Consider the following 26,275-nt stretch of genomic DNA (forward strand, 5'->3'; position numbering starts at 1 on the left):
GTAGAAGTACTCATATATCTAAAAAAAACCCTCAAATTATAGGTTGCATAGCTATAACCCAATGCCCTTATTTTATTCTTATTTGAAGGAAATAATCATGCAAACTGCTTTTACGGGCGGCTGAAGAAATGGATGTGATATGTTGCAACTTTAATGTGAATATTTATGTAATGCCATCCCCCCTAGGAAAAACAAGAGAGAATAAAGAATGAAATAACTTCCTCCTTCAGAGGAGCTACATCTCTGCATGAGTGAACTTCGACTTATATTACAAACTTGCCCATAATCTAAAATTAGATTTGGAGCAAACCCAGTCGATCAGATTTAACAGATGTTGTGTTTTTTATTTCTCACTTTTTGCTTTCTGTTGTTTCGGTCATGCCTCTATTAAAGGGCAACCAAGGTAACAGGGTTCAGTGTCACTGACTCAGTGTCTAGGCTATATCGGGTTGATAAGCAATGTGATTATCTCGTCCACTAATAGCTTCTGTATGTCTACTGATGTTATTAAACATTGTGATAAATGTAAACCCCCATAGTTTAGTCATTAGAGTGGTTCGTAACTTCACTTCCTGCTGAAATTAAAGCGCACACTAAATTGCTCTGACAGGAAAATGGACATTGAACATTTGGGTATAAGACACAACATGTCCCCATCACTGCAGCTGTTATTTTGGATGGTGAAGTCTGACATTTAAGGAGGCTCAATGACAAAACCACGATGGGCTTATATCCTTTGTTAGCAGGAGGCTTTTGGTAATTATTGTGTAACATATTTGTGATGACCTTCAACTTTGCCTTTAGCTTATGTTTGTGTGAAAAGCAATGCTGGCTGTCTTCTAAAGGGATCAAGGCCAGAGCAGAGAATGCACTTAGGATTATATTCACAGTTTAACCTCGAGAGAAAAGCCGGGCTACAATCTTTTACCCACAAACTTTCCATAATGTGAAACCACTTTTCATCCTCTGAAATGTGTCATTGTTCCAAAACAAATAGATCAGCACTGCTACCACCCACTGTGAAGCAGACAACAAAACACCACAAGAGAAAAGAAACAAAGATGTTGTTAAGCTAAACCTGGGTATTTTCCAGTTTAATTTCACATATATGGCTTCTCTGTTGCACACATCCAGGCCAATTTCAAACACTTTGGAAAAGTGGCAGGGCTTTGGTACAGGTGTTGCTATGAAGAAGTCCTGCACAAGTACAGATATTGCAGACGTGGATCAAAAGACAGAATAAGATCTTCTCAAGCCGCAAAGAACATTGGGTTGACAAGGTATGGGTTCATAAGGGGAAGCTGCCCACAATTGACTTTGCTTACAGTTACCGTTGTTATGTCTGTAAAACTTTCCATACTCCGTAACGCATACAGAGCAATGATAATGGTAGCAGATGTACCTCTCAGAATTCCTTCATTGTAGTCAAAGGTAGACACAGGAATGCTTCTTTTTCTTGCACATGATTAACAATTGTTGATGTAGCTAGCTATCTAATGAAGCTAATGATAACATTTTCTTGGGATATGTTCAGCAGATGCTCATTAAACTAATTCACCATGCTAAGGTCTGACATTGTGACCCATTGTCTCTCTGAAAGTACCAGAAGAGATGGTGCTAATGACCCTGAAGCTGGTTTTAAAGGTAATATCAGAGGTTCAACAGGAAGCAAAGCCAGAGGATTTTTACACAAACAAGTAGCAGCTGTATTTGGCCAGCTTATGTTTGCAGTGTTTAAAGTCTGTAAGTCTGGTGCAGGCATACAGCATACATTGTTCCATGTAAATGTTCACTTCAGGAAAATATGTTTAGGTCACATTTGAATCCCTGTATGGTGTTTCCCTGGCTGTTATCACACATGTGGCAATGTTGAAATGGAGCGTAATTACATTAATTTCCATTGCATTAAATAGTTAACAGGTGCAGGCCAATGTTTATTAAACCAAAGCTCATGTGAAAAACATAAAACCACATGCTGCTTTCTCATGCTCATTCCTTTTACAACACAGGTTGTGATCCAGGATATTTTATATGTGGATGCAAAAAGTAAAAAAACATTTATAAACAGATGGGAAATCATAAAAACTTTCAAAAAACTAAAATTGCTTTCTTAGCAGCATGTTATTCTTTAAGGGCTACTAAAGGGTTTGAAAAGTTTAAATTAAGTTGACCCTCTTCCCTTTTCAAATATGTTAACTTAATATATTTATATATATATATATATATATATATATATATATATATATATATATATATATATATATATATATATATATAAATGTAATTTTCTTATACAATAAATATGTTGTCAATTACAATTAAAAAAGTTCAGGCATGTATTAAAAACTGCTGCAGGTTCACTGTAGCTTGAAAAAGCTCATCCTAATTAGGTGGTTAAAATAAGCATGTTCAATGTTTTTGCTTTTAAAGATTCCTTTCCTTTCCTTCTAAGCCTGTGACATACTGCTGAGAGACATGCATCACAAGTTGTTTTGGTGTTGACTTTCCATTAAAAGACAAGTATGTCTTGAGTGTTTACCATTATAACAGTAAACCTTGTTAATACTGCCGTCCCCACGATTCTATTAAATTGCCTGCCCTTCCCATGTTCTTCATCAAACAGTTTTCAACTCTGTGGTCTTGTATGTTTACAGGCCATGTCCCTGTGTGAGAGAGAAATGTGCTTTGCTTGATAACACCTTGACTAAAACGTGGCTGCTATGACATTAAAAAAAGATCATGTTAGTTCCTTCAATCAGATTAAAATCAAAGGTAGAAATACATTTCCTTCCTATTGTTTATGTACCTGCAGCACCTGGTATATTAATTATTCCAGTTTCAAATTTCATATTCTATTCCAAAATATTTAGTCAGAGTTTGAGGTGTCTTTCTTCTCTTTTGCCAGAAACAACGATAGAGAGATGTCCTTGTGCCTGTGTGTGTGTGTGTGTGTGTGTGTGTGTGTATGTGTGTGTGTGTGTGTGTGTGTGTGTGTGTGTGTGTGTGTGTGTGTGTGTGTGTGTGTGTGTGTGTGTGTGTGTGTGTCTGTGTGTGTGTGTGTGTGTGTGTGTGTGCCTGTGTGTGTGTGTGTGTGTGTGTGTGTGTGTGTGTGTGTGTGTGTGTGTGTGTGTGTGTGTGTGTGTGTGTGTGTGTGTGTGTGTGTGTGTGTGCATCATTAACTCCATCCCTAATGGATGTTTTCCAGGTGGTCAGTCTGTATTCTAGCCCTGATAGAGTGCCTGATAAAGAACAAACTACAAACAAAAACCTGTGGCTTCACTACAAAGTAAAACAGAGCGTACTTAAGAAGGCTGTATACATTGCTATGTGAACCCAATGTATGTCTTCCCTCTTTCCCTGAGCCCCATGACAAGCTCAGATGATGACTGTCTGGCCATTAGATTGCTTTTTTTGCAGGCTTTGTAACTTTTCCATTAACATAAGCAACAGTAGATCTGATTTGGATCAATTCTTCCGCATGGCCACCCATCTCTTTTCGATATTTGTCATTCAACAAGTTGCAATATAGGAAAGGTTTATTTTTGCTTTGCCATTAAAGAAAAAACAGGACTGTCATGAGATTGACCCTGAAAACAATTATCATCACTCAAACACTGACATCGATATAGACAGGAAGAAAACTGAAGGGCATGGAAAAATATCAGGTGTCTGAATATGATGTTTAAAGCTGAACATGATGGATTGGTTCTTCACTGCAAAAGAAAATACTTGGAAAGAAGCACCTGGAACAATTTATAAGAAAAAGCCACACATTAACATACTGCTACCAAACCAAGACTCGCAGATCTTTTCTCAGAATTTAGAAGCAAAAGATTCATCTTTACTTGAACAAACAGCTTCTGAGTCTCCTCATAAAACGCCTATAACATTGTATTGAAGTGTTCCTAATTGGGAGCTTTGGTTCAGTCTGTACGTGCTGAACCAGCCAGTTGAAGTAATATTTATGTTAAAGAGATAGAAGACCTGACATCCCCTCAGCGCTCAGACTGACAGTAACTTCATGAAAAACTAAAACCAAAAATCAACTTTCTAAAATGACAATAAAACATGTTTGGCAGTGGTTATCAAAAACGATCCAATAGAAATTCTGCATCACTAGAAACAATAACACTGTGTAAAAATAAATGAGGGACAGTGTAACACTGTCCCCCAGAGGGCAAAGAAGGCTTGGTATTAAAAAGTGTAACTTCCTGGTACAACCTGATAATCTGAGTAATATTTCTTTGTTTTGCTGAGGGACACCAAACATGTTTTCTTTCATTGCAAAACCTTATCTGTGTGTTGTGTGATAACAAGAGTCCCTTTAATTTTGTACTATGAATAAATGTTTTTCTAGAGGAACATTAGCAGGTGTTATCTCCTTGGTTCTTGTCCTTTGTGGGATCTAGTGAACTCTTCCAAGCTGTCCACCAGTGAAACTGCAGTGAAGATAAACAAATATGAATGGATTATTTTAGCAAATCATTCAGATCGAACATTTACACTTAACATTCTGGTCATGTAAGCAGGGAAACATCATGGTAAAAATGACATCTACATTGTAAAATGCTTCGGGGCCTCTTTTGCTGTTTCCGACCTTGAAACACACCCTGCAACAAGGAGACCCAAAATCTAAGACAACTGTTGAACTTTCAGTCCATGAATAAAACATACATGTCAGCTCAGAGGGATGAGAGGCACCCAAAAGAGATTCCCAAAGCAAAGTTTAAAACCAGAGTTTATAGAGAAAACTGTCAGGATTATTCACAAGCTTATTCCCTATACAATATTATCCAAGCATTTGGAGTTCATTAACCTTGTTTTAATATAGTCAAGCAGTTCGGCCATATTTGTGGCAAAGCCCCCTTATATGCAGCAAAATAATTAAAAGGACGTCAAATCTAAAAATATATGATCTATTCTGATGGAAGAGACTTGTTTGGCCTTATACAGAAAACAGATCCATTAGTTTAGGCCGCCTGCCACACTAAAGCCCTTCATACAAGGTGTCCGATTAACCGGCAATTAATTCAGAATGACCAAGAAAATAATTTGTATTATCTGCATTAAAAAACAAGACTTCAAAACAGAGCCAGTTTCACTTTCAACATGTTGAGACTCTAAATGTCCTCCGTACAGCTCCAGACTACCAGGTGAGCTTATTTCCAAGAGATGCTTTTGGAAAAATGTAGTGGCCAGTGCAGCTCTAATGGAAGCCAGTGAAGCACCAGAAAACAGCTTCCTCATTCCCTCTGCAAATAAACAGAAAAATCTGATAAATAAACAATAATGATGTGAGCATTTAGGGTTCTCATGTGGTGACGTGACATATGAAGAAATGTCACGGTTTCAAACACATAAAAGTTTTTCTTGCACGTCAGCATGACTGGTAAATGAAGAGAAATACATTTCTATCTTCAATTACTGTCTCTCGATCTCTCCTGGCAGCTTGACATCATTCTGCATCCTGCACAGATGAAAGATTGACATTTTTCCAACTATCTGTCAGGAAAATTGCCATTCACAGTTTTCTGAAAAATTGCTATTTGATCTTGAGTGGGGAACACAAAAGGTTGCAGCTACTTACCAAATGTAACACTGGCCCAATACTGCATTTCACATTGATATATCATTTGGCAGTTTCTGTACTTAAAAATGTTGAAATCCTATTTACCTATTATAGGAGTCCGATGTTATTCCATATTGCAGAACGGAGAAGAGTATAATATACGTGAGGGTCTGAGGGAAGGTGAAGGTGTGCAGTGAAGGATTGACAATAACCATCTGTTTTCCTGTAGTAGTGGTAGGTGTATTATTACAAGTTGGTTATATAAATGTACGTTGTATTGCTCTTATGGATTGAACTCCTGTTCTCTAAATCAGTCTTGCCGTTTTTGCTACCTTGGCCATTGTTTTATATTAAAAAATATATATAACATTTCTGTATTCAATTTTTACCTGCATTTAAATATGCTTTGAAAAGACTTAAGGATGAGTGTCCACAGAAGTAGTTTACTAACAGCACTGCATTGTTGAAAGTGCATATCAGTAGTGTTTCAGAAGAACATTAAAACAAATAAAATAATTAATAAATCCACCAACAAACTGTGTATTCACCAAGGCAGTGTCCCTATGAAACCAGCTGCAAACACTGTTGGAGAAAATATATTGAATAATAAAATAAATAGAATGACAACACCCAATACTGTCAACATACCTCCAAAGACATCTAGCAGAAGAGTAATAAGTACGAAGACACAAGGCTTCTGTTCTTCCTGTCCGGCTCATCCCTGAGTGATTCATATTTAGTGTGATGAAGAATGGATATATAAGAGAGAAGAAAAAAACAGTCTATCCAAGACGGTGCGGAATGGACGTGAAGTAACCTCTTGGTTTATTATACAGTATGTGTGTGAGTGTGTGTGTTGTGTGTAGTTCTCTACCTGTCAGCAGAAGGACGCTCCGAGGCCGGTAGGAGCCAGATAACCTTCTCACCTCACCACGTAACAGTTCTCCCAATCATCCTCCCCCTCACCTCCTGCTGCATGTGTTTGTACATCTGGTAATTATTTCAACATGGAAGAAGCAAAGGGGGGATCAGTCACACTTTCAATGAGAGCAACAACTACGCAAGTGAAACATCTGCTACTATCACAAGCTGGTGCCACAGTGCGTCAAGCCAACTAAATTGGTGAGTGTAAAATTATAGCCAACAAACTTCAGGTGATAATCATACTGTGAGTGGTGATTCAGCAGCCTATTTCTAAACGACAACACTAACATTGAGCTAGCCTGCTGAATTAAAGAAACTCAGTTCAATAGAAAGATAATATCCTTAGTAAATACAAATTGTACCAGTAGATGTTTCTATCATCATTTTCTGTATTTCAAAGCATCCAAACAAACCACTCTTTTGTTATTATTGGCACACCATTGCCAAAATGGCTCGCCATCTTATTCATATTTGAGGAAATTGGATAAACTGAAGCATTGCCATAAAACATTTTGCTATTCTAAAGTCAGTATCAACAGGAAAATAAAAAATATGATTATAACATTTTTCCACAATGCAATCAAGCTGCACGTCTGACAGATCGATGAGGCCCAATTGGATTATTTTCTAATTTCCCAAAGTGATATTTGTGCTATAGCCGTAATGAAATTAAAATCAATTATTTCTGACCTTAAATAGATCCAGTGGGTGTTTTTTTTAACAAGCAGTCGTGCTCGATGAGACTCCACCAACTTACCAACAAAAAATGAGCTCCTGCAGGATGCTGGGATAACTTTGATTACTCTCTTCATCCTGTCGCCTCAACGCTTGTGCAATGCTGCTCCAATTCAACGCCTAATATGCAAATTTAGTGCAAGTAAACCTTCATTATTGAACCTCAGAAAGAACTATACATTGTGGATAAACATTTAGAGTCAGTGCAGAGCCTTCCTATACTCACTCGTTCTTTCTGTGCCAAGAAAGAGGAGCGGTCGTTTTGTGGAAGTAAGTGTATGTATATAAAAATAGTAAAACAGCTTGACTCCTGCTATTCTTTTGTGAACATGGTCTGCCAGCATCACAGGAATTAACTAACACAAATCAGACGGTCAAGCACTTCAAACCCATTTTTGTCATGAATAGACGCTGCATTCCAATTATACACTAAGGGATGCAATAAAGGATATGAGGTTATAAAAGTGGAGACAATGTTTCTGGAAGCCCAAGTGTCTCTTTTGTTTCTTAGGAATGACATGATTTCAACTGAGTAATGCAACATGGTATGAATGGGCAGCCTGGCACGGCACTGTGTGCTGACTCGGAGGCACACATAATGGGAGAGAGCTCATGACAGAAGACAGAAACAGTAACTGGAATTAGGCAGGATGCAAGTCAAAGCAAAGGCAAGACATAAGCAAACGCTCCCTGGTGCAGAATCTGACACTACAGACCCATGTGATAATTGTTTATGATGGTTAGCTCTGGATCAGGTTTCTCTCCAGAGCCTGGTTGCCATAAATCCAGATAATAAGATTGTTGTCGCACACAAAACTACCTCTTTAAATCTTTACTTTATGCAAGACTCAATCACGATAGGGATCATGGATTATCTGTCATATCCAATTATATTGGGATTAACCCTTGTGCCTCACTTTAGAAAACTTGCTCTAAAGTCTCAGAAGACCAACACTTCTTAAAAAACTGGCATACAAATATATATTAATACAATTCTCTACTTTCACTGAGTTCAATCTTTTAACCAACATCAGTGCTGATCATAACTATAAAATATTCATTTGTTCAGATATTACTTTTTTTTTACATAATTCCATTGTTCTTTTTATGAAAAAATAAAAGTGGTGATCAAAAAAGTGAATCTTGATGTGTTAAGGCGGCAGTGGGGAGGAGGGCGTTTTATCTCCAACGATATGAGTGCCTGTATTTTGGCCATACAGTTTTTTTTAGACTTTTTAAAAGTAATTCAAAAGTTAAAACATTTGAGAAATACACTTTGGCCTTTGCTGATTAAAACGACAGGATTTTGCTAATTGTTCATTCAAGCCTTTCCATTTCAATTTGTTTTATTTGAGGATTTATTTGTATGCTCTTTAGACATAAAAATCTAACTTTGCACTCCAATTTGCATTTTAGCCATTTTTGATGATTAAGAATTTGCATTTCACTTTTTATTTGAGCACTTTGATTTGCAATGTCCAAATGTCCCTTTCTCCTTTCAAGTTGCCATCTCATATATTGTTATTTCAATATCAAAATGTATGTTGCTATTCTCTTTACCTTTACATCTGACTCTTCTGGAAATATTCATGGTGTTTGCTGTCTCTAAGGGAAGAGTATGTTCTAGATGTACTCTCTTTCATTTTTCTATTTTCTCCATGAATGCTTTGTCACTCAGCGTTCGGTTAAGTGTGTGAAAACACAACTAAACATGCTCTTCTAAATATTTCCCATTGATTATGGAAAAGGAAAATAATTTAGCATCAATCTGATATTTGTCATGGTTTCAGATCTTGCAGTGTTTGGAGGGATTCCACTGACATACACCAAATATTGACTTGTATCAACCTGAGAAAAAATACAATGAATACACGTAGCATTTTACGTTTTTTAACTTTTTTGAAAGACATTTTTTCCAAGCAAAGAACATCTAATAAAAAGTGCATATTGTTCATGCTTTTATCCCAAGACACATGGTTGAGGTTTGTATCTACATACATTCAAAGTAAAATTGACAATTATTTAAAGCACCAACACTATGCCATCTTATAATTACAATGGGCACTTGGACTATCTTTAATTCCTGAACAGCATTCAAAAATAATTAATTAATACTGCAGTGTAATAGCTTTTTCCATATTTTAGATATTAACCATGCGTTTGTCTTATCTAAGGCATTGGCCTATTACATGAATGAAACAGCCATAAATACGGACTACAACACCACCTGGTGGAAATCTACAATACGTGAGGTTAGCAATATGTTTTACCACCACTATCAAGTATGTAGCCTGCCAGGGACTGTGGAATATAATCTGTTGTCACTCACATTGTTCTGATCGATCGAAATCATTTTTGAACATGTCTGGAAGTTTACATGGGGGTAAAGGTGACCTTTAAATCATGTATTTTGTTTATGAAATTCTGAAAATTAGTAAGCCTCTTCACTTCCCTGGTGGTCTAGTGGTTAGGATTCGGCGCTCTCACCGCCGCGGCCCGGGTTCGATTCCCGGTCAGGGAACGACAATTTTGAAGGTTGCTCGATTGGAGCCGCGAAATGAAGGTCCAAATGAAGATGATAAATACAGCTGCAGAAGTTACCGAAGTTCACTCCAGAAAGAAAATCATCCAACGCATGTGCATAATTCTGGTATAGGTTGTGTTAATGCATTCAATTAGTCTGCCCTTTTCCATGTAAGCAATTGGATTCTTTCAAAGCTACATGGATAACACCTACACATTTGCAAATATATATATAGTGGTTCAAACATCAGTGAGGTGAGAGAGTGAATTTATAACCTCTAGCCTAGTAGTAAAAAAAAGAAATCTAGTTGAAATGTTTCCTCCCTCTGTCAAAAGATTTCAGTCCAATAACTGCACCACACATTACATTACTCTTTCAATGTCATTCTTCTGTCTTTGCTAAGTTTGCATACACAACTGAATCCCTAAAGTCACCAACAAGAAAAACGTTAAGACAAATATGGAATTTTCAACTTTAATCACATTATTAACAACTCTATAAGTAATAAAGACTCAGCCCATTCATCCCCCGAACAAGTTACAGTCTCTGGTATTCTCATACATAGGGAATGGTTTCCATACCCCTACAGCCTAATCTTTCTTTCTGTGAAAAGTTAAACATACACACACAGAATGACCAATTGAATAACTTGGCACCCAGGCCATTATTTCTGTAGCTTGTTGACTACACAAGTATCAGACAGACACATGAGCAGACAAAAGGACAAGCAAACAGCGGGGCAGCCACTTGTACAGGCAGTGTGCCTGGAAAGTTCAGTCCGAGGTGAACCGCCCCATCTGACACTGTTAAGAGACAATGTTAAAGTCAGAAGGCATTTCTTTATTTCCATGGATCCTCCTCTTTGTCGTGTAAAAAAAAAAAATGATTGAAGAGAACGAAGGATGAAGTGCACAAGCAGCAACATTGTGGAGAATAGATGGCCACACAGATCTACTCCAACACAACCGTGCCGCCTGCTGCCTCCAGGGATGCTTTCAGTTTTTCTGCCTCTTCTTTGGATACATTGGCTCGGATTTCCTGGGGGAGAGACTCCACTAGTTTTTTAGCCTGGTGTGGGAAGGACAGAGAGAAAAAAAAAAAAAAGATTTAGTAAAAGGTTATCCAATCTGTGAAAATAGGAATTATGGCATTTTCTTGAGCTAATTACCAACATATATTTTATATTACCAAATGTTTTTACAGGATAAAATTAGTAAATATGCTCGGTATTTTTGATATTTTAGGTGGGGAAGAGAGGTTGTCCAAACATCCTTAGTTTAACGAATACCCAATGACTCATATTTCCAGAGATATTACTCCAAAGACTGTTAAAATATTGTATTAAGAGCAGAAAGTAGTTAAAAAAAAAAGATATAGTGCCCTGTGGAGTTTTCTTGTAACAAAAGTTTCTCACCTAAGGTCTAACTAATGTGTTTATTGTATTTGTACATGGGACAACAACAATTGTATGTACAATTACAGATCCTTCATTGTTTAAATCGATGTTTGCTAACATGCAGCCCTCCACCAAGGTGTTGGTTCCTTACTGCATTTCTTGGCACGTTATCGCCATCTACTGTCAATCTGAAGGAAAGACTGTGTAGCTTTACCTTACCAGTGGACCAAAGCTTCACAGGGCACCAACCTTTAAAGAGTCACATCAGATTGGACTGGGGAGTGGTAATGAGACTTACCTGCACAAGATTCAAGCCTTGGATGCAGTTCTTCACTTCCTTTATAAGTTTCACTTTATCAGCTGCCTTTAATTCTGTCAATTTTACTATGAAGTGAGTCTGCTCTTTCTTGACTGGTACCTCCTCCTCTTCTGCGGCCTAGATTCACACAGAGAGAAATAATAGCAAATATATTAGTTATCTCACATGATAAGAAATGTGTCACATGATCTTAATTTAAAGTTATTTGTAGAAGATGAAGTTATACTCTTAGGTGTTTCAGTTTCCTCTACTCTCTGTACTTACTGGCGCAGATATAGCTGAGGCAGGCATCGCCCCCATCGGCATCATCCCAACATCCTGAATGTTCAGAGTTTTCTGCAACCAACACAAACAGATCATGACCCAACATGACACCACAGATATACCACAAACAATATCTGACGGGGGGGGGGTAAGGTGGGTTAGATTCAGCAACTTATTCCACTCACCTTGAGGAGCTCATTAAGGTCTGACACCTCTAATAAAGTGAGAGTGGATATGTCGTTGACGAGCTGTTGGATTTTGGGCGAATACGCTTTGGGTGCTCCATCTAGTTGAGGGGGGGCGATGGTTTCTGAATGTGTGGCTGGACTGGTCTTCAGAAGTCTGAGGGCACACCAGGCCGGTGCTTGCCGCTGAAGCTGTGACCTGGAGAAAAAAAAAAAAATACAACAGATTAAAAAAATATATTCAGAGTTTAAGATGTAGGACAGAGTGTATAAACGTATATATAAAAGTGTGTTAATTCAACTGGGCTGTACTTCTCATGCCAGACTGGCACTCCAACATTTATTTAATGGATGCAGTTGATTTAACAATGTACCACTGACCCGTTAATGCCAACGTTGTTATTTATATCTGGACATTTTGTAAGTTTGTGAACCCCTTAACATGTTTGGGATTTAGAGAAACTCATAAAAGACGTGTTTAAATGATTATTCTTTATTTAACTGATCTGAATACTGTTAAGAGGTTCAAGGGGTATAATAATGCAGTAATATACAAGACAAAAGTATAACTGAAACAACATGTGTATTAGCTAATGGATCCTTTGTAGGACAGATAATTGAATGAGCATCTATTCTGATAAATGGTTACTGACCATCCATTCCTGCATTGATACTTTAACTGTGAAAGCATGAAAACACACTTAACGCATCAAAAGTAAAAGTTACCTTTAATGCAGAATGGCCCCCTTTCTGAATAATGTAAATGTAATTACTGGAGTACAAGTAGTGATGCATTAATAGCTCTTTATCAATAGTGGAGTTTATTACTTTTTATACTGCTAAATATTTCTATTTAAAAATACACCTGAATGTATGAGATTGTTTTATTTTACATTCACAAAATGACAGATGTAGTGAAGTTAAAAGCATAATACTTCACTGTGAGATGTAGTGGAGAAAAGCTAAAAGAAAATAGAAGTACTCTAATAAAGTACCTCAAATGTATTCTTAAGAACTGTACAGTATGTGCACTTGTGAGTGTTGTGAGTTCAATTTCTCAATAAAAAGCAAATATTAGAAGAAAGTCTGCCATTAGACCCGAATTACTGTGTTATGCTAACCTGCTAACCTGCTAACCACCTTGCAACCACTCATATATCCTTTGACTCTTTATGGACGGTGGGACGGTTACACATACATAAGGATGGGAAACAATGCTCTGAGATGTATGCTGTGCTGTACATACATCTTTTTTTATTTTGGTGACTGCACTTGCACACGGTTGGTCGCTCATCACGTTATTCGTGCTCACTAAGGAGATGTAACTTGCGGTTATTTGACCATCATAAACATGAATCCCCAGGCACACGAGTGTGACCTTGGTGACGTTAGCTGGAGGAAAATGTCAAACTGCTTCTACTTTTAGATTTTACTAACACACTAAAGACGAGGACAGCGCTTTTTGATGCAACTAAAGGCTTAATAGTGTGTTAAAGCAGTTTATGCCTGTAAGGTATTGAGTAACTGCTGGCTAAAGCTAACGTTAGCCAACTTAACACATTACCACGGACTATACATCCATGCATCTTCAGCATTCAAACCACCTACAGTGACAACTGCATGTGTTACATCAAGAATTAAAGGCAGCAGTCACCGACTGTCTGCCCTTGAAGATGCAGGCAGTCAGATCCTGATGTACCGTTAAACGCCACCGGTGTTACGTGACAGACTGGCTGCTGCTCGGTTATCTTACGTACCGGTGTGTGGTCGCTGCAGCCCGCAGCGCGGTACGGAGGCAACGTCTGGTGCAGTACATGCTTGCGGTAGCTGAATCGTATATCCCGGTGTCCCTCAAAAATAACAAATCTGTCACTGCAGTGTATCCTTTCAGTACTTCTGCCTCAAAAGCACATGGCGCCCTCTCCGATCCTGACCTACCCGCAATGCATTGCGTGAGTCGTGACCTGGTAGAAAACCTACGGGAACCCAGGAGAGACAAAAGAAAACCGTATATCAAATGTAATGCTGACTTTTATACAGATTAAAGTAATGCTATTAGAGGTGTATACGTGTATTCACAGTACATTTTATAAACACTACCTGCTTTAATTACATACACTTGTCTGTTATTTGTGGAAGAGGTGACTAAAATTATACAGTTTTTGAAGACAAATTACACAGCATTTTTGTATAGTCAATAGCATAATTAATTGGTTAAAAGAAATAGGTTATCTAATAACACATAACTTTGGATTACTTAGAAATCAAACATTGACATTATTGCACCCTAGCATGTGCAACAAAATTAAATAAACATTTTTTATCTTTAAAAAGCTCAAGACATTTTCAAAGAAAATGCTAATAATGTTGGATATTCAGCATTTATTGGATTATCAACTTTGTTTTTTTATCATGAACAAAGTTTCATTATTATAAAATTGCCAAATGTAACTCAAACAAATATTGGATTTATTAAAGAAAGTCAGGGAAAGATATTTTTGCTCTCTTGTACAGTTGGGTAACTTCAGTGTCTGTTCTGAACTTTGTATATTCAGCATAATTTAAGGTTTGTATCATGTCATGACTATAACCACAAATTCATGTGAAAACTCATGATTCTAAACACACTCCGTTGGATATGATAAAACAACATGCAGTATGATACCATACATCATGATGATGGCTATCATGTTGACTGGTGTTGCTCTTCAGACACAGATTCATAGTATTAACTGATGTCTCCCTGTGTTTTCTCTGTCCTACCTGTAGTGTACCAGTGCTGAACACTGGGGATGAGCACATAGGGAATCCTCTTAACCAGGTAATCTCTGTACCCATCTGCTGTCACATTCATAAACCACATACAGCTTCCTCAAATATGCCATTTCCCAGCTAGTCTCTGTCAACCAGCACAAGTTAAGGTAAGATGAATTATCTGAAACACAATATCAATGAAGATAGGCTGACAATACAAGATGATAGGGTAACATGTCCTCCTGCTTTTCTCCAACAGACCATGCTGCTTTCTCCTCTGGCAGAGAGGAACTGGGAGGACCTGTGTTTAGTGCTTGAAGATGTGCTGGATGACCAGTCCCACAGGCAGCTGTTTGCCTTAGAGCTAGGCTCTGGAACTGGGCAGCATGTCATACGCTTTGCCCCGAAGATGCCCTTTGTTACCTGGCAGCCATCAGACATCAATGAAGAGTCAAGGGAAAGGTTTGTGCCTTATAGAAAACAGTGTTCTGATAATTATGCTGTTTTACATGCAAAAATCTATAGGATGCTAGTCACTTTTTAAATAATTACATTTTTAATGCTGATTTAATCCTGTATGTAGTAGAATTCATACAGTACACCCATAGTTTGTTCCCAGTTATGTTAAGGATTAACAATGTATCACAAGATAGCAGGATAATTAGATTTAAACAACTTTGAATGCTCAATATGCAAAATATATATGTTTTGCTTTAAAACTGTTTTAAGAAAAACAAAACATCTGTGATGGCTGCGTCCAGTGCTAGTATAAGGTGCAATACTTTACGATCGTTATCTTGAATTAATGCAGCATTTTCCAGGTTAGATCATATTTTTGGGGTATACAATCTATAGCATTACTAATCACAAAAATGGCCATGTAATTTGTATTCAGTAACTGACTACATTTCAAAGTGTTCTGAGCAAAACAAGGATCTGAAATAGCAGAAAGAGATCTATTAAATTGTGATTTGACATTAAACATGTACACTTTAATTTGCATACTCATTTACAGTATTAAGGCATACATTGCTGCGACCCATGCAAAGAATGTGCTGCAACCTGTTCACCTGGATGCCAGCGAACCGTGGGAGAAATGGGCAGGCCTTCTCAGTAAATCCTGTGATGTTATTGTTGCCATCAACCTACTGCAGTACAGCTCCTTCAAAACAGCACAGGTTAGTCTGATTTAAACAAAATATTCAATAAAACACAGATCTGAATATTATCAAAACTTGCCGGTTAATTTTTCTTAGGGTGTTTTCAATGGGGCAGGCAAGATCCTCCGACAAAATGGCCTTTTGATTACATACGGGGTATGTACCTTTAGTCCTTTTGTTTATTATTCATTCGCATTAACTATGTCATCATGAAAATGGGAAAGTGACACCTCTAAAAATCTTTAACATGTTCCAGATGTATGCTATAAATGGCATCATTACACCAAGTTGTAACGAACAGATGGATGCTGATATTCGCCAAAAGTGAGAGGACGTTTATTTCCTCCAAAACAACATGGCAACAATACGTCTAGAGTAAATACTTATTTATCCATTTTATTTTTGCAAAGGAATCCAGAGTGGGGTCTTCCAGATATCGATGTGCTGAGACAGCTGGCCTATGGGAACGAGATGCGTATGGAGAGGATTGTGAGTCACATTCTGTAGCTTGTGGTCACTATATTTTATTAGAACACCTATAAACCATCTTACACATGTTTTTTTCTTCTCATTTTCAGATTGAGATGGAAGAATTCTACAAATGCCTCATCTTCAGAAAACTTGAAAAGAACCAAACTGCTTGAAGAAGAAAAACTAAACCTTGTTTTCCATCTTGACATGAGTCAATGTAATGCTATGGCCTTTACCCCTCTTATTGAAACATGTATGAACATGACATTGAACACAATCCTATGGAAGGTTACAAAGACGATAAAGCAAGTGGACAATAAGAACCAGATATTTATTAAATATAGTTTTAAAATTACCGTTTAAGTCAGACAGATCAGTATGATGGAATATAGAAGTTCACAGATGGTAACTGAAGGGTTACAGATATCACTGATTGGGTGCGTGATACATACATGCGGCACATAATGTTCGCTCAGCAAGCAATTCCACATTTGTTGAGAGCAGAGTACACTTTAGAAAAGAGTTCCCAATTGTACTTACTCTATAGATCATGATCTGGGACATTTGAACTTGGGATAGGTGCCTGGAGGTCATTTGAATTATTTATAGGTTAAAAGTCCTATGCTTCTTTCAGTCTGGTCTTATCTTGTGACGGTGCATTATCATCAGCAACACAAATCATTTTAATAAACAGACGCAGAATTATATTAGAGTGGTTGTATTGCTTTAGTAGATTTTTTCTATGTTTAAGTCACTAGTTATGTCATTTCAATGATTAAACTAAGTATATATTTATTGAGGATTAAACAACCACCCAGATAATTTTAAGACACTCCTCATACAATGTACAACCCCTGCAATGTGTTTTGTAATTAAGGAAACTACATTACGACATCTGATATTCCAAGCAGTGCACAACGAATAAAATGCCCAAACAGTAGAAGATAACCTTAGCCTGTGTGCTCATGAGAAAGGATGGAAATTAAACTAGTTCAGCTGGAATGACGAGCCGTGAACCTGATGGCGATGTGAGTTACTGCTGTTTATTTCCGATCCCTAGACATCCCTGTTTATCCTAACACTCACAATCTCTTAAAGACAGGTTTCTCACTCACTGCCCAAACTGTTCGGATAAGTTGCAGTAATTCACTTCCATTCCATAAGATAATGAAAATTGAACATGCACATTTTTGTTTTAGAAAAATATGAGACAAAGGATGGTTACGTCTGGTCTTTTTTTCTCTATTATATTTTTCGTATTCATTTTTTTAATCCTTAATACCAATGACTATTTCTGAGCTTCAGTTATACTTTTAATAAGGAAAAACGACATACATATCAGCAGGAAAGAGAGGAAAAGGGGTTGAAAGGGTCGGGGTTATGTTGCCCTCTTTTTTGCAGCGTCACCCGACATTTACATACTTCAATGGAGGTGATGCAAAGAGGGAGACGGTTCTGCAACATCATCACAATATTTTACATTGCCACAACATCACAGCAAGGTAGGAGGTGAGAGGTGTGTGTTTCCAGCTGGGGAAGAGAGTCCGGAGAGTGACGTGAAAGACCAAAGGAGAAGCGAGGGTGTAGTGTGTCAGACTCCAGCGTGCAGGCTTTTAGTCGAAGGAGATGAGCTGAGCCTCTGCACTGCCGGGCACAGCCTGAGGGGCATGATGCTGCTGCTGCTGCTGCTGTTGCTGCTGCTGCTGTTGCTGTTGCTGCTGGCCTCCAGGGGGGGCCACCTAGTGAGAAAACAAGGTTCAAGGTTAAAAAATGGATATAAATTAAGATTGTGATTAAAATAACCTGAAAAATACCAAAAAAGCATTAAGATTGAGCTGCTTATTTCTCTTTAGAAGACAAGCCAGGGTCCAAAAGTCAAAGGTTATTGTCTTGTTTATTTAAATTTTACCTAAAAAATAGAAAAGCAGTCTCCGTATCTATGAGGCTGAATATTTGGGCTGACCTGTTGGTACATGGGCGGCTGTCCTTGCATGTACTGTTGGGGGGGCATGTTGGGGTCCTGTCCTGGCAATGCTGAAATCATGTTCTGCATGGGGTATGGCTGGTAGCCCATGTAACCCATACCATTTGCGGGAGCAGGCTGTGACATGGGGGGCAAACTCTGCGCCTGCGAGACCACATTTTGCTACAAAGACGACAACAGTTAGTAGGTTCTTTAGCTGCATTAAAACAATTTGAGCCCAAACAACATGGATGTGACAAAATAAAACACAAAACTACTCAGCTGCCAAAATATCACGAAATGATTCATACCTGAACAATGTTAGTTTGCAACAGTTACACCAATTGTTTAATAAAAGGTTGTTGTTTTTTCAAAACAACGGCACCGTGTGTTGTGTGCTCTTGGCAATTAAAGAAAACAAAAAGACATTGGGAACTCTAGGAGGGACAGTTATCCGTTTCTGCTTTAAAGTGGGAAACATTCTTACCTGGTAGCCCTGCGTGGGTGTGGGCTGATAGTTGGAGTAAGGTGGAGTTGTAGTGGGCGGAGCTTGACCCGGAGGAGGAGCAGGCTGCCCGTTGGTTCCTGCAGCCTGGTACATGTATGCATTAACCATATTTGGATCTGGAAAAGAAGACAATCATTCAGACACAGAAGAACTCTTGATTAAAAAACACTACTAGAAGATTTATTTTATTGCTGAAGCTTTCAACAGCACGTCTCCTCACCTGGGGCATTATTGGGCATGGCCTGGTACTGTGGAGGTGCAGCCTGCCCAGACTGGTTCATATAGATGTTGTGCATCGGTGAACCCTCCACAGAACCAGCAGGGCTGAAGGTGCCCGGATAGCTGGGTGGAGCACCAGGCTGGTACACCACCCCTCCCGCCACATTGGGGGGCAAAGACTGCATCTGCGTGACAGCAAATAAAAATATCAGCAAACATTTACTCCTGCAGACTTATGAAGAGGTGAATATGCGGTCTAATCGCTATTAATTTGAATGTCAAACATGACCAATGAAATACAACGCATTGCACTGTGTACTGCAGTAGATTAGCCTGACAGCTGAAGATGTGTATGCGGTGTGTGTACCTGGGCATATGGCAGAGAGAAAGCAGGCATTTGGGCTCTCATCTGGATTGTGTGTTTCTGCTGCTCCAGACGCATCTGCCTCTCCTTCTCCTGGTCCTGAAGGCGCTGGATGGCCAGCTGTCTTTGCATTTCCAGGTACTCCTGCAGATCAAAGACAAACACTTGTGAGCATGATAATGAGTAGTTTAACAATATGGGTATTATCAGTGTAGAGCCTAATTTCAATACCTGTTTCTTCTGCCTCATGATCTCCAGTTTCTGAGCCAGCTGGATCTGCCTCTGTCTCTCTGATTCCTCAGCCGCACGGCGCAGTTTCTCTCTGTGTTCGTCCCGCAGAGCGTTGAGGGCAGCTCGAGCATCCCGCACCTGCGCCAACTTGTCCTGCAGTCCCTCATAATATACTGCGAACAACAAACATGATGTGAGGGTTCAGAGATTGGACAGTCAGCATGTCTGAAACTAAATTGGTAAACATGACTTCCTGCACACTCACATCGCTTCTCATCTAGCTGGTTGAGGATGTCCAACAGCTGAGGATGCATGTTGTTGATGGATTGGAAGAGTGAGAGCACGGCGCTGTCGTTGGTGATGCTGCGCCCACGCATGTGGTTGCTTTTCATGCGGTTAAGAAAGGTGGTGACAGAGTTCTGCAGAGCCTTCAGAAACTGCTCATGGTTCTCCTCTGACTCCCCGTTCTGGTACGGCTGCTGAAGGTGGGGACGAGCGGGAGGCAAAACGCAGATTATGGTCTGCACATTCCAGCTCAACTAGAAGTAAAGAATAGTACTACAAACATCTGCTCTGAGCACGGTGTTCCAACATACCTCCACTATGCTGGCTGGCTGGACAGGGACATGACTTTCTACTGGCTGACTGATTGGCGGAGCAGGCTCAGCCAGAGGCACAGGGGCACACGGGGCTGGGGCTGAGGGGGTGGGACTCTTGCGTGCCTCTTCTTGCTTCTTCTCCCAGTAGGTTCTGTTCAGGTAGCGGGCCAGCTGGAAGATAGTGAAATAGTACCATGAGTATCATAAACACAATGCAACATTTATAGTAATATATCTTAATGTGGGTATAGGAAAAGAGAAGGATAGCACATGATAGTACCTCAGGATCAACATCTTCAGCTGACGGAGCAGAGGAGTTCTGTGAAAGGAATATTGTTCACATTTGTCAGTGATAAAACATATTTCAATACTTTGGGTGAATAATTTAGTTTGCCAGAGAGAAAGGCAGCTTGGGAAGAAGGTCTTACCACAGGGGAGGTGTAGAGGGTGCTGACAGGCGGTGCTGAAGAAGTCACTGGAGTGGGATCAGCTTTGGGATACATCGAGTAGGAGTTCTTGTGCCTCTGTAAGAATACACACATGTAGGAGTGAGTTTCTGTCTATAAACAGGAATGAAAAATACAAATGAAAGTGTTAGCTGTCCAACCCACCATCCGCTCCTTCTCCTCAGCCTCGCTTTGGGAAAGGGCAATGGCCAGCTGCAGCTCCTCCTCTTCCTGCAGAGCGGCCTCATCTCTCTTCGGGGGCATCTGGTGAGAGAGCAGATCCAGAAACAGCACACAAACTCCATTAACGGATGGTGGAACAAAAACATTCAAATACAGTGCAGGGTGAGTGCAATAAGAACAAGAAATGTGTCAAAACATCCATCATATATACAATTAATGTTTAAAAGTAACCAGTATGACTAAGCCATTACATTTTCCACTTCTACCTGGGACTGTTGGGACAGCGGGCTGGTCAGGTACTCAGGAGGCAGCTCAACTGCACTTGGGGTGGGGGCTTTTCCCTCAGCTTTCCTGAGAGGAGGAGAGAGGGAGGGGTGGCTGGTAGAGAAAAGGGTCAGGGAGGAAGAGAACATTGTGAATCATGACAGAGAATGCTGCTGAGACACCAAGATCTCTACAGAAAGAATGCATAACACTGAGAATGATGCAACATCTTCTACATTTCCTATCAATTAATCACATGTTCTTCTTTATTCTACTTTGACTATTGAATCAAAAACACAGATACTTATGCAATTTGTAGTTACAAAGTACAAAAGTATGGCACTTAAAAGGTCAGACAGTAAAAAGCATTTGTGTCAGACGAGCCATAATGCCAAAAAGTTGCTATATGAAAAAAACCCATTTATTTTTCATGGTCATCTAATGTGTTTTGAACCAGACCTGAGATTATACTGCAGAACAATTTCAAAAAAAATACTAACTTAAAAATTGTGATGGAATAGCCACAATGGCAACAAACGTGATTTCCTTGGTGAAGATTGCAAACAGAATAACTCAAAGAACATTTCCATACAAAATGAAATACAAGACATGGAAGGGTTAGCAAAGATAATAAAGATCACAAACAAAAATCTATAGAGGCGGAGAGAAACAAAACTTCAATCTGAAACTAATTGGACCAAAAGTAATAACTAGCAAAAGAAAAAAGGGAATGATTTACAATTTGCCCATGCCATGGCACTGTGGTGAGACAACTTTCTCACACTTGTATCACCAGCGGCGGGGACTCACTTGTTAAGCAGCTCAAAGCAGGGCTCACACACGCGCACTTCCTTCTCTATGCCGAACTTGGGAATGGTGGAGTACTTAGACGAACACTTGCCACAGAAAATCTGGCCACAGGCTCGACAGTGGTGCTGGAAAGGCAAAGCACACAGGTCAACTTCCGCACATGTGCTATTAACATACACTTTAAACAGACACAAACAGTGATGTAAAGGAATGAAGGAAATCCTGCATTCTCCAAGAGCGCTAGTTTAAAAGAAAGACCAGCCTACCTTTCTTGTCATAACTCCAAACTGACTCTGCACCGGTGGCACTCCTCAGCATCAACCCAGTCTGGGGCCTGGACAATGCAGACAAGTGTTAGACACTACTACAGATATAGCTGCTGCAGCTTTGATCAGTGGTGAGTCGTTCTCTCTACCTAACAGTTGAGAGGCAATGGCAAGCACTGAACATTTTGGTGTATAGTCACCACTCAACTCCTTCAAAATCACTAACTATACAGCAGTGAAACAAGAACCACAGCATGTCTTACTCTCTCTGCTGCAAACATCGCATCGCTCTCCTTAAACTCAGGGAACACATGACCTATAAGAAAATAAGTGGAAAACATGCATGTTAAACACAGTATGAAACAAGCAGAACATAGCAGTACACTAACAGTCCATTACGCATAACAATGATACCTTATAACAGTTGTGTTATACAATTACCCATGTCCTAGCATTGAATGATTGTATTACTTTCCTATAACTTTAATGAACTACCAGGTGTTTATATTAACTTTGACAGGATTGTTCATTTCAAAAAGTAAAGATTTTGAATTTACATGAGTCACTATGTCAATGAAATACCAGATTACTTTGAAAAGCAAGCAGTGTTCAAGGAAAGTTCATTGAAATGTATGCGTATTCCTAACAGATTGCCTAACATTTCTGTAGCTGTGAAAACACAAGTATACAAATGTTAGTGCTAAGACCGGCTGGTAAACATTGATCTGGGTTTTATATTTTCAAAGATCATTAGGCTTCCCTTTAGACCAGCTTGATGGGAACTACGTTAAAGTAAAACACAGCATGCTTACCTTCCACTTTCATGATCTGATAGGTGTCTTGGACCACCTTATATTTGGGTTCGTTGCGGAAGGCGTGAGACCAGGCCTGGATCAGGTACAGGATTTTGTTTCTTACATTTGGCTCCGTCTGTGTCTGGTGGTAAAGGAACCACACAGTGAGAAAAAAAGAAGGTCTGTACACCTTAAAATCCCTCTTGTATTGTTGCTCTAATAACTCTTTTTATATTCTACATTTGGGTTCTCACAAACTGAGCTCCTCAAACAAAAACGGAGTCAAACAACATGTGTTTGATGACAAGAGCTGAGGTGGGAATACCCTTGTTGTGGTCTGAAAAAAAAAAGCCTCCTGTCACAAGGCTATGACATCAGGATGTGGAAACAGTCAGGGACAGGAGGAGCTTGTGTCACATGATACAGCAAAGATCCAATCAAATATTGCTAGCTCACACTGCAGTGCAGCCAGCTGCCTGACTGTCATGGCTTCTTGTCATAAATATGGTCAGACAAATCCAACTTTCTATGTAACAGGGCAGGAACATAAACTGCATCCCAGCTGTCAACCGCTTGTGTACTTAAAGCTGCTGAGATATAATTTAGATATTATTTCACACGATAAGGTGAAACTAGCAGTTGATTACCTGAAAAACAGATTTTTGTATAAACCACTAAAGGCAAATATTCAAACAAAAATCTAAAGATAGCCCAAGTTGATTTATCTATCTATCTGAAAATGAATTAAACAAAATAACTGATACAAAATATACCTTTGACTGCAGCTCAGAATCCTGACTTAAGTTAACATTTGTCAGCAAATGTGTGGAGTTTGAAAGAAACATGTTTGTAAAAAGAAAAGTACATTGGAAACTTAACAGAACAGAATTATGAAGTGCAATAAATTCATAGAACAAGGGTCACCTTGAGTAAATCCTTGAGTTCCTCCATAGTTTGTTTACTTGCCACCTCATCGTGGACTGTCTGGCCACAGTTCTTCACCACTGACTCCAGAACCTGGGGGGTGAGGTCACATGATCATTCAAATTCCAATAACCATTTTTGGCATGACAGATCAGAAATCCTTATTGCTATAGCATGATGATTAACAGTTACTGATGATGCCTTTTCCATTGTTGCGAGAGAGGAGCCATTATCAAAAGTACACTGAAAAGTCAAAACAGCCTGATTATACACAAAATGCTGTACATTTTTCCACTTCACACACGTCTTACCTCAAGTGCATAGAGAGCCACATGTGGATTTTTGTCACTAAGCTTCTTCTTGATGGCCCCAACAGCATATTTTGCTCTGCAAGATCAAATCCAAATATTGCTCAACACAAATAAATCAATAAATAATATCAACAAAGCTCAAAAGCAAAAACACATAGTAGATACAGCTATGTTCAACTTCCACTAATGATATGAAATGTAAAGGAAAGGGAAGAGGGCAGAATCACTCACTGTGCATCTCCTTGTCGGATGAGATCACAAATCTGCAGGATGGATTCCCAGTCAGTCTCCAGCAGCAGCTGACTGGTGGCTTTATCTGCAATAATACAAATGGTGAATTACATATTTTATTCTCTACTACAGAGTATCTCCTACACCAAACCAAAATCTGTAAAACATTAAGAAGTGTTCTATTCCCCTCATTACACTCCTAAATGTACTAAAAACATGCTAAATGAAAACAACGTTCATCTGATCGTTTTATAGATATTGATTATATCTAAAAGATACACACAGACAGCATCCAAAGGAATACAAACTATAGCACCAATCCTGGAATAAACCCTACCTTTGAGAAGGTTATAATAATCAGGTTTTGTTTGAACTGCCTTAGATGGGAACTGAATCCCCAATTGTGATCATTTTGAAGGCTGTTATATGTGGTAAGGATGAATTATATTCTGTAAAATGTACTGGCAATTCTATTTTTTGCATAGATACAGTGTATATATCTCTATACACACTAAGACTACTTTTGAATTCATTCAGTCATACACTGAAGTTTTATCTAGTAAAGATAAACCATCGTTTTTATGACTAAGATGACTGAAAAACATCCATGATTGTTTGTATGACTTTATGAAGAAACAAACTCAAATATAATTGAAACATTACTCCGTTATTTCAAAATTCTTTGAATGTGTTTAACTAATGTTGAGGCCCTTTGTCAACATCTAGATTTAGGAGCCACAATGCCACGAATTCAAATGAACAAAAATGCATAGAGTTGTTTATCACCTGAGGGCCAGAGGCTCTTTTTTTTTTTTTACCCCGGACCCTGTTCAAGCATCGCCTAAAAGGCCTGTTTGCACAGTGTTTTAGTACATAAATGTCGTTGCTATTACAACTTTAAATATTATTGTAGCTCGTGTGATTGTCTATTTTAGACATTTCCATGATAAACAAATTCAAGGTAACATTGATCTCGACAGGGAGCAGATTAGTAGATAGCTAATCAACCTGTTGTTGTCTTGAAACAACTTAAAACAACACCTAAAGTTAGTTATCTCAGAAACGATATTACAATGTTGTGTTGGGCTGCTTGGCTTTCTTGGACGGTTTAGCCATGTCTTCAGTTAAAGTGACGTAAATCACCAGCTAACATTTGATCGTGTGTGAAAGCAGACATGAACCTAAAATAAAAACAAATACCACGGATAAACCAGCGGATAGCACGGAGATAACAAGGTAACGCAGATGATTAGAGTTATAGGAAAAATAACTCATATAATGACAAGATACTCTCCCCTTAAATCATCGGGTTGCTAAGTTAAGTCTCTCTGGGCCTCCAAACAATAGGAGTGAATTGTTAGCAGGCTATGATTAGCTGGCCTGAGACTGAGCCACAGCCCAGCGTCTGTCAAAACAATAAGCTGGAAAACATCGCACTTTGACTCACAGTTGACTAATAATATTAACTCGAGTCTGATTGATAACTTACCCAAAAGCCGTTCAAAGGTACCTCCACCTTTTCCCATATTGGACTCGAAGTCTCACAGTATGTGTCGAGGAGTCCTGTTTAGTGAACGGATCCTGCTATTTTCACCGCTGAGGTTAGCTTGTTAGCTTCTCTGTTAGCCACGAAGCACAGCTGTACAGCTCTTCCTACTTCCCACTTCCGCCGCAGAAACAACAACACAGAGGAATTTCTCCCTCTAGCGACTGATATATGCAACAACAAGTAAGACTACTGTTCAAATGTGCTATTTAATGTTGAAAAGTATTTTGTTTTAATTATTATAAAATGAAAATATTAAGAAAAAGTGAATATTAAAAAAACTGCAGGTTTGAGGGAAAATGCTTTACAACCTAT

The 26,275-nt window shown here is 38.9% G+C and overlaps 3 protein-coding genes and 1 non-coding gene across 4 annotated transcripts; 2 read left to right on the top strand and 2 right to left on the bottom strand.

Moving 5' to 3' along the window:
- Positions 1-9,677: 9,677 nt before the first annotated feature.
- trnae-cuc (transfer RNA glutamic acid (anticodon CUC)) lies at positions 9,678-9,749 on the top strand. Its single transcript has one exon. It is a non-coding gene; the product is annotated as a tRNA-Glu (tRNA).
- A 463-nt stretch (positions 9,750-10,212) lies between these two features.
- Positions 10,213-13,903, bottom strand: mrpl12 (mitochondrial ribosomal protein L12). The gene is made up of 5 exons (XM_063903024.1): positions 13,674-13,903; positions 11,917-12,115; positions 11,732-11,803; positions 11,447-11,584; positions 10,213-10,820 (listed from the first exon to the last, which is right to left on the bottom strand). The coding sequence occupies exons 1-5, from the start codon at positions 13,730-13,732 to the stop codon at positions 10,704-10,706; spliced, it is 585 nt and encodes a 194-aa protein (XP_063759094.1). The 5' UTR covers positions 13,733-13,903; the 3' UTR covers positions 10,213-10,703.
- Positions 13,904-14,689: 786 nt separating this feature from the next.
- On the top strand, positions 14,690-17,006 carry zgc:103625 (methyltransferase-like 26 B). Its single transcript, XM_063904819.1, has 7 exons — positions 14,690-14,837; positions 14,930-15,132; positions 15,686-15,848; positions 15,927-15,986; positions 16,087-16,154; positions 16,241-16,319; positions 16,409-17,006. The coding sequence occupies exons 2-7, from the start codon at positions 14,933-14,935 to the stop codon at positions 16,472-16,474; spliced, it is 636 nt and encodes a 211-aa protein (XP_063760889.1). The 5' UTR covers positions 14,690-14,837; positions 14,930-14,932; the 3' UTR covers positions 16,475-17,006.
- On the bottom strand, positions 16,614-26,085 carry hgs (hepatocyte growth factor-regulated tyrosine kinase substrate). The gene is given in 21 exon segments (XM_063904815.1): positions 16,614-18,040; positions 18,265-18,447; positions 18,752-18,888; positions 18,993-19,176; positions 19,359-19,499; positions 19,587-19,759; positions 19,852-20,065; positions 20,183-20,356; positions 20,466-20,504; positions 20,614-20,709; positions 20,797-20,895; positions 21,081-21,192; positions 21,889-22,013; positions 22,155-22,180; positions 22,183-22,222; positions 22,418-22,470; positions 22,967-23,090; positions 23,873-23,965; positions 24,184-24,259; positions 24,415-24,499; positions 25,904-26,085. Coding segments are annotated over 21 exon segments (2,337 nt in total). The 5' UTR covers positions 25,941-26,085; the 3' UTR covers positions 16,614-17,914.
- Positions 26,086-26,275: the final 190 nt, after the last annotated feature.

Source organism: Eleginops maclovinus, chromosome 16 (assembly GCF_036324505.1).
Source record: "Eleginops maclovinus isolate JMC-PN-2008 ecotype Puerto Natales chromosome 16, JC_Emac_rtc_rv5, whole genome shotgun sequence".
In the NCBI taxonomy this organism is placed as follows: Eukaryota; Metazoa; Chordata; class Actinopteri; order Perciformes; family Eleginopidae; genus Eleginops; species Eleginops maclovinus.

What these genes read in the sequence shown, in the direction of transcription:
- zgc:103625 (XM_063904819.1), top strand. Translation starts at nt 14,933, where the DNA reads ATGCTGCTTTCTCCTCTGGCAGAGAGGAACTGGGAGGACCTGTGTTTA. An exon ending in GCTCCTTCAAAACAGCACAG is followed by an intron (nt 15,849 to 15,926) that starts GTTAGTCTGATT and finishes AATTTTTCTTAG; the next exon opens with GGTGTTTTCAATGGGGCAGG. An exon ending in AGATGCGTATGGAGAGGATT is followed by an intron (nt 16,320 to 16,408) that starts GTGAGTCACATT and finishes TCTCATTTTCAG; the next exon opens with ATTGAGATGGAAGAATTCTA.
- mrpl12 (XM_063903024.1), bottom strand. Translation starts at nt 13,732, where the DNA reads ATGTACTGCACCAGACGTTGCCTCCGTACCGCGCTGCGGGCTGCAGCG. An exon ending in ACCTTAATGAGCTCCTCAAG is followed by an intron (nt 11,804 to 11,916) that starts GTGAGTGGAATA and finishes TGTTGGTTGCAG; the next exon opens with AAAACTCTGAACATTCAGGA. An exon ending in AAGGCTTGAATCTTGTGCAG is followed by an intron (nt 10,821 to 11,446) that starts GTAAGTCTCATT and finishes TTCCCACACCAG; the next exon opens with GCTAAAAAACTAGTGGAGTC.